Raw genomic sequence first — 14,543 nt, forward strand, 5'->3', positions numbered from 1 at the left:
GAAGACCATACCTGCTTCTCTGAAAAATCTCACCAAGTTATGTCCATTTTAATAATCTAGCTAGAGGTGTTAAAATGATTATATTCACAAGCCACATTACCAAGCACTTGGTTGTACCAGATGTGTTTCAGAGTGCCAGCCAGAGAATGATCTCACTGGTTTTCAGGCAGTAATCTGCTTCATTTATTTTTTGTATATTTCATCAAATAAAGTTTTAAAACTCATCCTTGGTGCAAAAAATGTGTTTGTCTGAGATTAAACACACAACAGCATTTTCTTATTAGTGCAGATTCTCTTAAAAATGTTGAATGCTTAAGAGGTAACACAGAATCACAGGAGGATCAGTTCAGCAGTGGATCCAAACTAGTACTAGGTAGGTTCCTGGTACTGAATTATGTGAAACGAATGTCCAAACTACGGCCCGCAGGCCATGTGTGTCCCGTTACCAGTTTTTTAATGCCTTGCGAGGTATTTTCGAGATAAAACTGGCCCGCTATTAAGCATGTTTAAAAAACTGCTTGAACTTTTTGAACTCTGTGTCGCTATCTCATAAAACAAATCTAAAATGCTCCCAATCTTCTTTCCCCCAACTCAAAACATTAATGTTACACCTACATTAACGTTCCTGAGCTTTTGCATAAACATGGCGGCTCCAAATAAATAAAACCTAGACATGAAAACTAGCGAATGGAGAAGATTTTAGGTGAGCTGGGAAAATGAGTTCAGAGGGAAGCGTGTATGTTTAATTTAAATTAGTTTGTTTAATGTTTCATTTAGTATATTTAATATATACTTAAAAGGAGAATTAAAACGTAGTGTGCCAAAAGCAATAAAGAAAATAAAGAAGCAGTAGTTTGGTCATCTTTACATGGTTCATTAGTTCACAAGGTTATATCGAACACAGTCATGGACAATTTTGTATCTCCAATTCACCTCACTTGCATGTCTTTGGACTGTGGGAGGAAACTGGAGCACCCGGAGGAAACCCACGCAGACACGGAGAGAACATGCAAACTCCACACAGAAAGGACCCCGGACCTTCTTGCTGAGAGGCGACAGTGCTACCCACTTAGCCACCATAACGCCCCCCCCCCCCCCCCCACCCATTTATTGAGAGGCACCACATAGGACCCTCATTTACCAGAAAGCATTTTAATTTAAATAAGTATAATAATCTTCTCTTTAGAATTATAAACTGGTGAGTGAAATTTGCAAGATCTTAGTTTACACAACACTGTCTTCTTGTTCCTCAGCCATTATCCCGTTTTTCGATTATGGGGTCGGCATTTCCGGCTTCTTCCTGTTAGGGGTCGCCGGCGGGATTTGGCAAAGTTTTTAAGCCGGATGCCCTTCCTGACACAACCCTCCCTATTTATCCGGGCTTGGGACGGGCACGACAATGCACTGGTTTGTGCATCTAGCAGCTAGGTATCTATAGGACAATTCAGTGTTTCCAGTTAGCCTGGTGGCATGTTTTTGGACTGTGGGAGGAAACCGGAGCACCCGGAGGAAATCAACGTGGACACGGGGAGAACATGCAAACTCTGCACAGAAAGGACCCGGACCGCCCCACCTGGGGATCAAACCCATGACCTTCTTGCTGTGAGGCGACAGTGCTACCCACTTAGCCACTGTGCCGCCCCAGTTTACACAACACTGTCAAAGATAGATTAATTGCTCAAATAAATAGTAACTGTTAGTACTCAGGTACATTTACATTTTCAACTGAGAGTTAAGGGCCTTGCTCAGGGACCCAACAGTGGCAACCTTCTGTTTACTAGTCCAGTACCTTAACCACTGAGCTATCACTGGCCCTATTTTAGGTCTATTTTTATTTGTTTTAGTACAATCAAATATATAAAACATTTAATATTAAAGTTGACTTAGTATATTTAATATATACTTAAAATGAGAATTAAAACGTAGTGCGCAAAAAGCAATAAAGAAAATAAAGCAGAAGCAGTAGTTTGGTCATCTTTACGTGTAGTGGCGCTGTGAGAAACTGTGAGAAAGGTCTAGAGGGTTCCGGGCTTTTGCTCTGTTCAACAGCTCCGTACATTTCTGCTGCTTCGGTTCACTTGAGGATGTTGTTTAAATATCCAACTTGACTTGAAACTCACATTGTAAATCTATTTATTATTTTTATGCCTTGTTTAAACACGGACCTGCCGTTCTGTAAGGACGAGCCTTAAAATAAAGCTTCAAGTTTGTTTGGGGACTATTCAGCTAATCGGCTAACAGCTAGCAGAGCAATAATGATGGAAGGCTCAAAGCAGGATGACGCGGGTAAATGTTGTCTTTGAATAAACACAAGCGCACTTTTGAAATGTACAGACTTACACTTAATATGCATCCAATGTATAATAGCTCCAACCTTTTATTTATAACTATATAAGTAGCGTTATTAATGCAGGAGGTTTACAGTGTTCAGGTTTACAGGACTTCTGAAATGTATCACTACAACCTGAGGTGGAAACTACAGTTGTTTATGGGCTGAGCCCAAATCACCTACATTCACTATGTAGGCACACTGTTTAACGTAGTTTACAGATTTGGACAGAGCCATAATCAGTGTATCAGATTATTTTAATTTGTACTTATCCGAGGATATATTAGGGGCAAAGGTTTAAATATACTTGGGTATGATTAGAGTTATGGCGTCTTGGGATTTTACTTGAAGGCATTTTAGGTCAATAGACATGTACCCCATTTTTTGTTTGTTTGTTTATTAGGATTTTAACGTCATGTTTTACACTTTGGTTACATTTATGACAGGAACGGTAGTTATTCATTACACAAGATTCATCAGTTCACAAGGTTATATCGAACACAGTCATTGACAATTTAGTATCTCCAATTCACCTCACTTGCATGTCTTTGGACCGTGGGAGGAAACTGGAGCTTCCGGAGGAAACCCACGCAGACACGGGGAGAACATGCAAACTCCACACAGAAAGGACCTGGACCACCCAAGCTGGGGATCGAACCCAGGACCTTCTTGCTGTGAGGCGACAGTGCCCCCCCATTTTTTAAGAGGCACCACATAGGACCCTCATTTACCAGAAAGTATTTTCTCAGCACTGCAATGACACTAACATGGTAATGACAGGGTAGTGTGCTGTTTTGGTAAGATCGGCAATGTTGTTAGGATTTGTAAACACACTTTTAACTTAACTTAATCATAGGTTTACAGGTTATTTTCTTTATTTAATGCATGGTGTGTTAATTGTTCTCCTGTCATTTTCAGTGGACATTTTCTGATCACAGGACCCTGTTGCTCTTATATTTTTGGTTGGAGCAATATTCTCTCAGCATTGAATTTGATGTGTTCGATAATCTCACACAAAACACTACTGCACTTCCTACATTTATTCAGTTACAACACTACCATATCATTTTTGCGTTATTGCCATTGCAGTGTTGAGAATGATCCACTACCTAAATAAGATCCACTGAGTGGGGGCCCTGTGAGCTACAAGGTTACAACATTTGAATCCTAAAAATACAAAATGAACAATGTAATGTGTTCAATGGAAAGACAGTATTATGTGATATATAAACTGCACAATAAACATAAATTTTACACTAACAAACTAGTTTTCTGTAATGCATTTATAATTGAAGGTAAAAAACTGTACAGTTGGGTCAGCATAAATGTTCTTTAGTACAGTGCCTGTGTATAATGTATATGTGAAAAACAGAGGTTTTAGTTTTAATCTTCTGTCTAGTCAAAGCTTTGTGATAGATTGGGCCCCTGCCCAGGATTCTCTGCTTCTGTTCAGACCTGCCACAACCCTGAGCTTGATTAAATGAATGATTAAAATGAAATGAATGAAAAATGTTATTTTCTACATTGTTAAGTATTGTATCACAAAAATAAAATCAATGTCATATCTTTTTATTCATTGAGGCATGTGCACCACTTTAAATCTGTTTCAGATTCTTTGCTTTGGCCTTCTCTGCGTCTGCTGGTCCCACCAATACGAGTCATGTCTGCTGTGATGTGGCGTATCATACAGCATCGAGATGTGTTGCAGTACGGGATGCTGGCGGACTTTGTGTCACTGGTTACTGAAGCTGTTCCAGAGCTCTTTAGCTCTTCGTGTGGAGTCAAGCTTATTCTAGGACTGCGAGCGAAGGTGAGGCCCTGGACACAAAATAGATTGACCCTGTTTAATCTTCATAAACAGTACTTAAGTCCATATTCTAAATCTGATAATGTCTTTTAAAAAGGGGAAATTTTATTTCTCTCTCTTTCAACTGAAAGAAAATCCTTAAAAAAGATGAGACAATGTCAGATGCTGTTCTGATCAGGGTTGAGGGCCTTGCTCAGGGGCCCAACAGTGGCAACTTGGCAGTGGTGGGGCTTAAACCGGCAACCTCTTGATTACTAGTCCACTACCTTAACCATTGAGCTATCACTGCCCTAGTGATGGTATCCCAGCAGTGTGGTACAGTCTGCTAATCACAATTAAACAAATATTTTGTAAATAACATATTCTTGCACAGCCTGGCGATCTTAAGAGCTCAAACTTTCTGCAGTGGTGGGCTAACATGTTATGCTGCTGCATCACCTGAAAGTCCTGTTTGTATTCGATTAAATTTAAACCTTTAATTTTCTTTCCTCAGCTAATTTTGGAATTGTGCCGCAGCAATGATCCAGTGGATATACAAGCAATCCAGCCCCATCTCAACAGCATTCAGCTGTCTCTTCCTCTTGTGAAATATGTAAGTCATGTAAATCATTAGAACTATAATTGTACACATATGCTGGTAGATCTTTTCTTTACAAATGTGCTTGTGGTCATACAGGGGGACAACATGGAGGTTGAAGAGACAGGAGTTCACTTTGCTGAGCTGGTCCATACACTCATGAAAGACACTAATCAGAGAGAGCACTTCCACCAGGTCAGACACAGCGTCTTGATTGAAATGACAGTGATTCCAATTTTTGTAAATACAACATCTTTAAAATGCATTGTGCCAATTTTCTACTTTTCTTGATGCATATTTGAACTAAACCCTATAGATCATACACAAACATTGAGTGTTCTATTGCTTGTATACAACAGTTTTTTTTTTTTTTTTTTTACAAATAGAAGAAAAATAAAGGAAACAAAGTCCTGAATTTCATACTGATTATTCTTTTTCCCAAACATTGTACAACAAAATTCTTACTTTTCTAGTCCTTCACTGTTGTGTTTGTGGAATAAAATACAGTGTTTGGCTATTTATGTCAGCCTTTACATAGTCATATGCAGACCCCAGTGCTTACATTGTAATATGGAGAAAAAAGAAACATATAACAAATTTTGACGGCAATTTTTTTAACTATCCATATTTGGTAATTTTTTATTCTATTTTAACATTTTTCTTTTTTTCTCCCTATCTAGTCATATCCAATTACCTAATCATGTCTGTGTAGGCATCCGGCTGGCCGATATCAGAGATTCAAACTCAAGTTCAACATCTTGGCCACACTATTTTTTGGAATTTTTATGTATTTAATTTTGTCAATAACATAAGAATATAAACCTCGGTTGAGTAAGCCTGGGTTTTTGCATTAGAATGCAGCACCACCCAAACACCCTAAAATTGCTAAATATTTTCAAAACCTTATGATGACATTTTAACAGTATTTTAGGTCAGTATTTTTGTCACTGTTCATAAAAACTAAAATAAAAAAATAACTAGAAAACTGGCATATAGTTTTTTTTCTACCCAATCACATGTTGAGTGTGCATGCTCTGTTTGTCTTTCTGTAGAATGTTTTTCCAGTGGAGTTTGGTCCCAGTTTTGATTCTTCTATTCAGACACTCATGTGGGACTTCTTGTTTAGACTCGAGCAGTTCTTGCCAGTCCCTGATCTCCTGCAGGTGAGGATCTTAAAGCATTTTGTCATCTGGACTCTGGCTTCATTCAATATTAGCAACCAACTTTAGTTGTATGTACAAGGGATTTTCAAAAAGTTGCAGCACTTATATTTTGGTAGGAAACGGTGAGGGCGGGAGGAGTAGTAATTGGTCGTGTCTGAGAGACTGAGAGAGACCTTATAGTCTGGATTTAGTGCCATCTGATTTCCACCTTTTTGGACCGCTCAAAGAAGCTTTAAAGGGAAGAAGATTTTCATGTGATGATGATGTGAAAGCAGTGGTGCATCAGTGACTACGTGCTCAACCAAAAATGTTTTTTGCTGATGGCATTAAATGGTATGATGCTGGGAAAAATGCATTGGAAGGTGACTGTGTAGAAAAGTGATGTCATTTGTTTTTAACATTCTTAATAAATAGAGTTTAAAAAAGTGCGGAAACTTTTTGAAGAACCGTCATATTTAATTCGGTATTTTTTGTCATTTTGGCCCTTTTGTTCAATTCTGAACTGCCAAAACGGATTAAACATTAATTAAATTTCTCTGTACCCTTTTTGGTTTCAGACTGTGGGTTGGCTAACCTCTGATTCTTCTGCTTTAAAAGACTGTGAGGAATCCATCAGTAACCCGGATAATTTGAGATCACTGCTCCATCACCATAAGTGCCTTGGACATCTCAACAATTGTGGTGCGCAATAATTAGCTCTCTGTTGGGGTACTAAAATCTGGTGAATGGTTTAAAATGAGAATGTCAATTAACTGTTTTGGCAGATTTTAAAAATGCAAAACTCTGACTCTTTCTAACTTTTCTTCTCAGCCTCATCAATGTCACTAAGCACTGGTGACTGCATCCTGTCCGCACTGTCTGGCAACAAAGACAAAGTGGATCAGATGAGCACAGATGAACTCGATCCACCTGAAAACTCAGTTTCCACCGAGATCCCTGTTTGTGTTATGGACGGCACTGACGTCGAGACTGTAGTGGTCATGTCCGAATGGTCGGAGATTGAATTAGAAAGCAACCATGTTGTAGAGGAACCTAGTGAGGATAGTGGTAACCCTCCACATCTTTCTGAATCTGAACAGAAGGAGTCCCAGTCTAGTGAAAGCATTGAGAAAAGTCAACTCAGGAGTGACAAGGACAGTAATATGGAGGGTTATTTGGAGGAATCGCCACTGAACCATAAAGAAGACGATCACCCCAGTGATGACTCGAAACAATCCAGGGAAGATGAGAATCTGTGTCCTGAGATTGCAGAACCTAAACAGCTTTATTGTCATCAAGAGAAGAGACATGCCCCCAACAATTCGTCCACTCGGTCTAAACTCATTGTTTCTGCTGGTGCTGCTAAGGAACCTGCAAATATTGCTATTCCTATTGCAACCCGCAGATCAGCTCGAAAATCTAAGAAGACATGGAAGATCAAATTGGTAAACCTCCAGAAGCAGAAAAGAAAAACTGTTGCGTCTAAAGTGGGGAACAGCCAGAAACGGGAAAGAGGGCCTATTGCACCAACCAGAAATTCGGGAACTATCACAGATGAAGATGAAGAAGCTCTTACTTTAAATGAAAGGTATACACAATGATTTTTTTCCTTGAGTACTTATTCAGGATAGGGATGTCCCGATCACGTTTTTTGGTTCCCGATCCCGATCCCGATCTTTAATTTTGATCCCGATCCGATACCGATTCTCAAACCGATACTTGTATTTTCTAGATATTGTCTAGATAAGAACTAGATAACACTGTTTACACAGTGCACACTTCAAGTACATTACAGTTATTCAAATTAATCCAATGTACATGTTTAACAACTGAATAGCTCTGCAGTGCTGTAGGAAAAAAATTGCCTGCATCCAAGCTATTGCTTAATGTTCTTTTACAAAATAAAAGTAAACAAACCTAGTGCAGCATTGTAGTAAAAATGAAGTGAGATAATTACAGTTTCACTTTGAACTTTATATTCAAAGAACATCATTCTGTTTAATGCAGTGATACACTAAAAATGAACAAAAATCTCCACTCACAAGTGGTGTAGCAGCTTAACTTGAATATAAAAAAACAAATAAGTTACTTAACAGCATTACAGTAAAACCTGAATACCAAAATAAAATGGAAAGTCACTCTTTTGTTATGAAGGAAAGCCAGTTCTTAAAGTGCTTGTATTGTGACAATGGTTTGATGGACGGGTCTATGCAAAGTGAGTGTGTTTTGACCCTTTGGGGCTTCCATAGTGCATGGGATAGCGTGCTCGGCTCTGGCTGTCCGCTATTCGGAACAGAATAAGTTAATAAAGTGTTTTGCTCCCGACAATTTGTGAATATACCGTGTATTTTATTTCTTTATTAAGCGAGTGCATCACTACGACGCTCGGTTACATAACTAAGCCAATCAGAGTGCTTGATACTGAGATGTCGTTCAGTCTTGTAACACGTAAACTCGTAAAAGCTGTATGTTATGGTCCTGAAGTTTTCATACTCGGATTAAAAGTTATTGTTTTGTAAACCGTAGTGATCCTCGACTCACACACCATATAAACAGTAAAATTCTACAGTAATGAACGCAGCTCTGCTCCTACCGCCTCACACTCGCATTGCAGACATTACACCGCTGTTGGACAGCGGACATGCTGACGTAAAACAAAAGATCGGGTTATGATCGGCATTAGTAAAGCCGATTTCCGATCAGTTAAAAATGCCTTGATCGGCCCGATCCCGATCTGTGAGATCGGATCGGGACATCCCTAATTCAGGAGATTTATTCAGAGTTGTGGGAAATCACATTTGTTTTGGAATTTAAAATTTAGGACTCTTAAATGCAATAAAAATAAAAATGTATTTTTAAACTTAATTTGGTTAAACTCTTAATTAACTGATTAAAGTACAGAGAATTTTTTTGACGTTTTAACTGACAAAACTCATTGCTGGCTCGAAGTCATCTCAAATGTGGTCAGACGAGTCCACATTTTTGGGAAAAAGTGAAAAAGGATTCTAAATGCCAATTGCCAAAGTTGAAGAGGACCATCCGCACTGTTATCAATGAAAAGTGCAAAAAACATCATCTGTGATGGCATGGCGGTGTATCAGTATTGTGTTGGCCATTGATAGGTGAACTTTTGGCACAAGGGGGAGAACATTTTTCAAGAATGTTCCTGTGTTTGGCTGCATTCATCCGTCCCTCAATTATTACCAGCCTGTCTGTTGCTGCCACTGAAGTACGCACATAGCATGATGCTCCCACCACCTGATTTATGAAGGGCTGCAGAGATGGTTGTCTGTCCAACAGACTCTCTTATCTCTGCGCAGGATTTGTGCAGCACTTTTAGAGTGATGTTTGAGTTTTGCCTTACCTCCCTGACTAGGGCCTTTTAAAATGATTAAGGGCAGTGTGGTCTTGGCAAATTTTATCCTGGCCTTGAATATTGTTTCATATCCTTGCCCTGATCTATGCCCTGTCACATGTTATTGCAGGGATTCACAGACAGTTTTCTGGATGTCATTGCTTGTTTTTTGTCTGGACAATGTGTGTAAATAGTTATTCTTATAGACAGAGGTGTGTGCATTTCCAAAGTATGTTCACTCAATTCAGATGTCAACAGGTGAACGACAAGTGAGTTTTAGACATATCTCAAGGATAGTTAACAGGATGTACCAGCCACTATATGAAGTGGCACAGAAAAGGGTCTATAAACTTTTGTGAATAAGAGATTTCATATTAAGATCATAACTACAACACAATCAACAAAAGTAATTTACTTGTTGTCCATAACTGTTTGTGTTCTTATGTGTTTTTTGTTTTAAAGGGATTCCTCAGAACTGTCTGCATCTCCTAGTATTCTCACAAGTGATGGAAATGCAGGTACCAGTTTTATTCTGCTAATAAAATGTTTCATTTTATATTTAATTCATTGTAATTATCATCTAGAACAGAGGTTCACAAAGCTATTTAGCTACAGAACTAAATGTGTGATCGTATTTTATTTCTTTTTTAGGGCACTTAATAAAAATGAGGGAATAATTTGATGTGTTAGTATGTAGGGCGACAGTTACTTACATTAGTTTTGAAACTGTCATAATAATAATAGCTATATACAGTATATAGTATATAGTAATATACATGTGTATATATACACCGATCAGCCATAACATTAAAACCACCTCCGTGTTTGTAGTTCTACAATTACTGACTGTAGTCCATCTGTTTCTTTACATACTTTTTTTGCCCCCTTGCATGCTGTTCTTCAAAGATCAGGACCACCACAGAGCAGGTATTATTTGGGATCATTCTCAGCACTGCAGTGACAATGACATGTTGGTGTTGTGTTGTGCTGGTATGAGTGGATCAGACACAGCACAGTTTTTAAATACCTGTTGGCTGGATATATTTGGTTGGTGGACTATTCTCAGTGACAGTGAGGTGTTTAAAGACTCCATCAGCATTGCTGTGTCTTATCCACTCATACCAGCACAACACACACTAACACACCACCATGTCAGTGTTACTGCAGTGCTGAGAATGATCCACCACCCAAATAATACCTGCTCTGTGGTGGTCCTGTGGGGGTCCTGACCATTAAAGAACAGGGTGAAAGCAGGTTAAAAAAGCATGCAGAGAACAGATGGACTACAGTCAGTAATTGTAGATCTACAAAGTGCTTCTATATGGTAAGTGAAGCTGATAAAATGGACAGTAAATGTAGAAACAAGGAGGTGGTTTTAATGTTATGGCTGATCAGTGTAATATATAATATAGCATGTTAATAAACCTTATGAGGATCTAGAATCCCTATTTAAGCATCACTAATGTATACCATCCCTACTGTTTTGCTGTTTTCCAGATACCTCCTCAAAAAAATTCTCCTGCCCCCAGTGCTCATTCACGCACGTTCAAGAGCGCTATGTAAAAAGTCACTTAAAAAAGATCCACCCTGTAGTAGAGCCGAGTGACAACGAGCCTCACGTGTGCAAGGTGTGTGGCAAAGGCTTCCGCTACCCAGGCATGTTGAAGTCACACCAGCGCAGACATACCGGTGAGCAGCCGTTCCAGTGTATGGCCTCCCGCTGCGGCCGGCGCTTTTCCTACATGCAGGCACTGCGCCGCCATCGCCTGGTTCACAATCCCAAGAAATCGTTGAGGAAAAAACCTGACGAAGCCCTTCAGCAGGCTGAGCTCGAAACGAAGGAGCGGCCTCAGAACAACGAGCCCCGGGTTTACAACTGCCTGTACTGCAGTGAGAGCTTCAGCTCACTCACAGCCCGCTGCGAGCACTACAAATCCCACCCTGAGGAGGAGCTGAAGCGCTGCAGTGACTGCGGGAAGATCCTTAGCTGCCAGGCGGCTCTGATCAGGCACAAGCGAGGGCATAATGAGCCGACCCAAATTGAGCAGCCACACATATGCCCACTGTGCAACTCCAGTTTCTCGTGCACCACCAGTTTCAAGCGCCATGCGCTCACACATCAGCCCGAGAGGCCGTACCGCTGCAGCTGCGGGAAGGGCTTCACTTATAAAGGCGCACTGCTGTCGCACCAGCGCATTCACACAGCCGAAAAGTCTTACCAGTGTTCTCACTGCAACAAATGCTTTTTCTACCCCGGAGAGCTGAGAAAGCACGAGAGGACGCACTCGCAGGAGAAGCCGTACCTCTGTCCACACTGCGGCAAGAGTTTTAAAAGAGAGAGGATCCTCCGTGCGCATGTAGCAGGCCACACCGAGGAAAAAATCTTCAAGTGCTCCGTATGCGACAAAACGTTCGCGTATAAAGCCAGCTGGGCCAGGCACGTGCTGACACACACTGGCGAGAGGCCGTATCTCTGCTCGGACTGCGGGAAAACCTTCTTTTCATTCGGGGAGCTGATGAAGCACCAGCGCTTTCACACCGGAGAAAAACCGTTTCAGTGCTCATACTGTGACAAGAGCTTTACACAGGCCTGCTATCTGCAGCTGCACACCAGGTACCACACGGGAGTGCGGCCCTACATGTGCCCGCAGTGCAGCAAAAGCTTCTTCACTTCGTGCCGACTCAAGCGGCACATGCAGATCCATACTGATTACAAGCCTCACGAGTGCGCCGAGTGTGGCAAAAAATTTAGACAGGCGTATGTGCTTAAAGTGCACCGGCGCACTCACTTGGAGAAAGACCTGAAGGGATGAATAGTGACTCTTTGTGTTCAGTAAACATCTTAAATACTTTTTCTTTGATTTACTTGAGTTTTCTTTTCAAGACGTTGCACTTTTAGAACTAGTTACCAAATAAATGGAGTTTTCCCATGGACAACCAGAATTTATGTTCAAAACACTTGTTGATGTTGAAGTTATTGCCTATGTACATTACAGTCTAAACAGTCTAAAAAAAAGTTTATTTAAGATATTTAGAAAAACTGCATTTAATTTCTAAATCTTCTGCAGATACAAGATTAAATTTCTGAATCAGCACCTTTTTGGTAATTCTGTTATTTGGGTGAGACCTTGAACAGATCGGTTTCATTTAGACTGCAGTCCAGACCACCTTTAAAAAACTAGGCACAAGACAGGAACACACTCTGGACAGGGTGTCACATAAACACACACACACTCACATCTACGGCATGGTGGCTCAGTGGGTAGCTCAGTGTCGCCTCACAGCAAGAAGGTCCTGGGTTCGATCCCCAGGTGGGGCTGTCTGGGTGTGGAGTTTGCATCTCCCAGTGTCTGTGTGGGTTTCCTCCGGGAGCTCCGGTTTCCTCCCACAGTCCAAAGACATGCAAGTGAGATGAATTGGAGATACAAAATTGTCCATGACTGTGTTTGGCGTTAAAACATGTGAACTGATGTACTTTGTGTATCGAGTAACTACCGTTTCTGTCATGAATGTAACCAAAGTGTAACACATGACGTTAAAATCGTAATAAACAAACTCACATCTACAGTATGTGCAAACCAAACTTGATTAGAACATCTGCTTACAAGCATTAATGTCTTAATTAATTTGTTAAAAAAAATACAGGGCAAATTAGTACAGCACCATTAGCTTTCTGATTGTCTTTTTCTGGATTTTTTCCCCCTTCATCAGCCAATTTGGTTATTTCCTGTTTCCGACTGTGAATCCGCTGCTGTTTACACAACCCCTAATTTGAGCAAGGATCGCCAAATAACCACACACACCCTCTGACACGTGTCCAATCTGCTGCAGCATTTTAGGTTCCCTTACGGAGCTGTAGCACATACGAAGAGCCTTGCTAAGCTTTGTGTGACTCCCCTCCCACTTGCGCAGGGGCCTGAATTGGCCCCAGAGATCGCATATCGCAGTGGCAGTGGGAAGAGATCCCAGCCGACCTTCTCTCCCTTAAACGGCCATTTACTTTTGTACTCCCGGGCCAGGCTGTTAGCTCTGTTAAGATTCATACGTCTGAGTGTAAATGTCCACAGTGGTGTGCTAGTGTGTTTGACCACTGCGCCCTCTGAGCACTCTGTTCTTACTGTGTTAATGCTGTAGGTGGTCTGAGTCACCAGTTTCCTTGTAAGGTGGGAGAATAAACTCACCAGCAAAACACACCAATGAGTTTTCTAAAAGATGCCAAAAGTGTCCATGTGAATGTCATCTTAAGCTCCACAATCTTAATGTACTATTTGGATTTCAATGATTTCTTCAACTGTCTTGAAGAAGTTTCAAAACTTTCATAAGTTTGTGGTCGGGTGCTCAGGTGGAGCAGCAATCTATTATACTTCCCCAACGCTGCTGGAATTCAGGTTCGCAGTGCTTTTAGCCAGCGACTCGTCTACGTAGTTCTAGTTAGCACTCATACTGCTGCATTTTGAACCAGTTGGAGCTTGTTTGTGGGACTACCAGAGCATCTACTACAATAATACACCGACTAGGCATAACATTATGACCACTGACCGGTGAAGTGAATAACACTGATTATCCCTTCATCACGGCACCTGTTAGTGAGTAGGATATATTAGGCAGCAAGTGAACATTCTATCCACAAAGTTGATGTGTGGAAAAGTGGTCAGTGTTCAGTATCTTATCAAAATTGGTCCAAGATAGGAACAGTGGTAAACTGGTGACAGGGTCATGGGCGGCCAAGGCTCATTGATGCACGTGGGGAGTGAAGGCTGGCCCGTGTGGTCCGATCCAACAGACGAGCTACTGTAGCTCAAATTGCTGAAGAAGTTAATGCTGGTTCTGATAGAAAGGTGTCAGAATACACAGTGCATCACAGTTTGTTGCGTATGGGACAGCGAAAGGGGGAACAACACAATATTAGGAAGGTGGTCATAATGTTATGCCTAATCGGTGTATAACCTTAAAGTTAGAAATGCATGGATACGTTTCTCTGCATCATTGATAAAGTATTTTTCTTATTTTTTAAACAAATCTTTTCGTACTATAAAATCATAGAGCAGTGCTTCAAATATCAGCAACCACTATCCATCAACTCTGTTTACTTCAAGAAGGCATTCAAGGAGTCTCTTTAAAGAACACTCAAGTTGTAGGGCTTTATTAACATCTTCAATGACTTCTATGACAGAGTCTGACTGAGACTGCCTCGGTTACTTGGACTTTGCTGATGACATCGCCCTGCTCGAGGAAGATGCTAAGTGCCAAGAAGTCAAATATCATACACGTCAATGCCACGACTGAAGGAAGTAGAGCAGTTCACTTACTTGTGCAGTGTCATCAAGGAGGTG

General features: G+C 40.8%; 1 protein-coding gene across 1 annotated transcript; it reads left to right on the top strand.

The window, feature by feature from the left end:
- The first annotated feature begins 2,022 nt into the window (after positions 1 to 2,022).
- si:dkey-14k9.3 (C2H2-type zinc finger protein) lies at positions 2,023 to 12,709 on the top strand. Its single transcript, XM_062994703.1, has 9 exons — positions 2,023 to 2,286; positions 3,940 to 4,139; positions 4,630 to 4,728; positions 4,813 to 4,908; positions 5,766 to 5,876; positions 6,434 to 6,557; positions 6,687 to 7,443; positions 9,673 to 9,728; positions 10,708 to 12,709. The coding sequence occupies exons 1-9, from the start codon at positions 2,256 to 2,258 to the stop codon at positions 12,021 to 12,023; spliced, it is 2,790 nt and encodes a 929-aa protein (XP_062850773.1). The 5' UTR covers positions 2,023 to 2,255; the 3' UTR covers positions 12,024 to 12,709.
- The last annotated feature ends 1,834 nt before the right edge of the window (positions 12,710 to 14,543 follow it).

Source organism: Trichomycterus rosablanca, chromosome 1 (genome assembly GCF_030014385.1).
Source record: "Trichomycterus rosablanca isolate fTriRos1 chromosome 1, fTriRos1.hap1, whole genome shotgun sequence".
Lineage (NCBI taxonomy): Eukaryota > Metazoa > Chordata > Actinopteri > Siluriformes > Trichomycteridae > Trichomycterus > Trichomycterus rosablanca.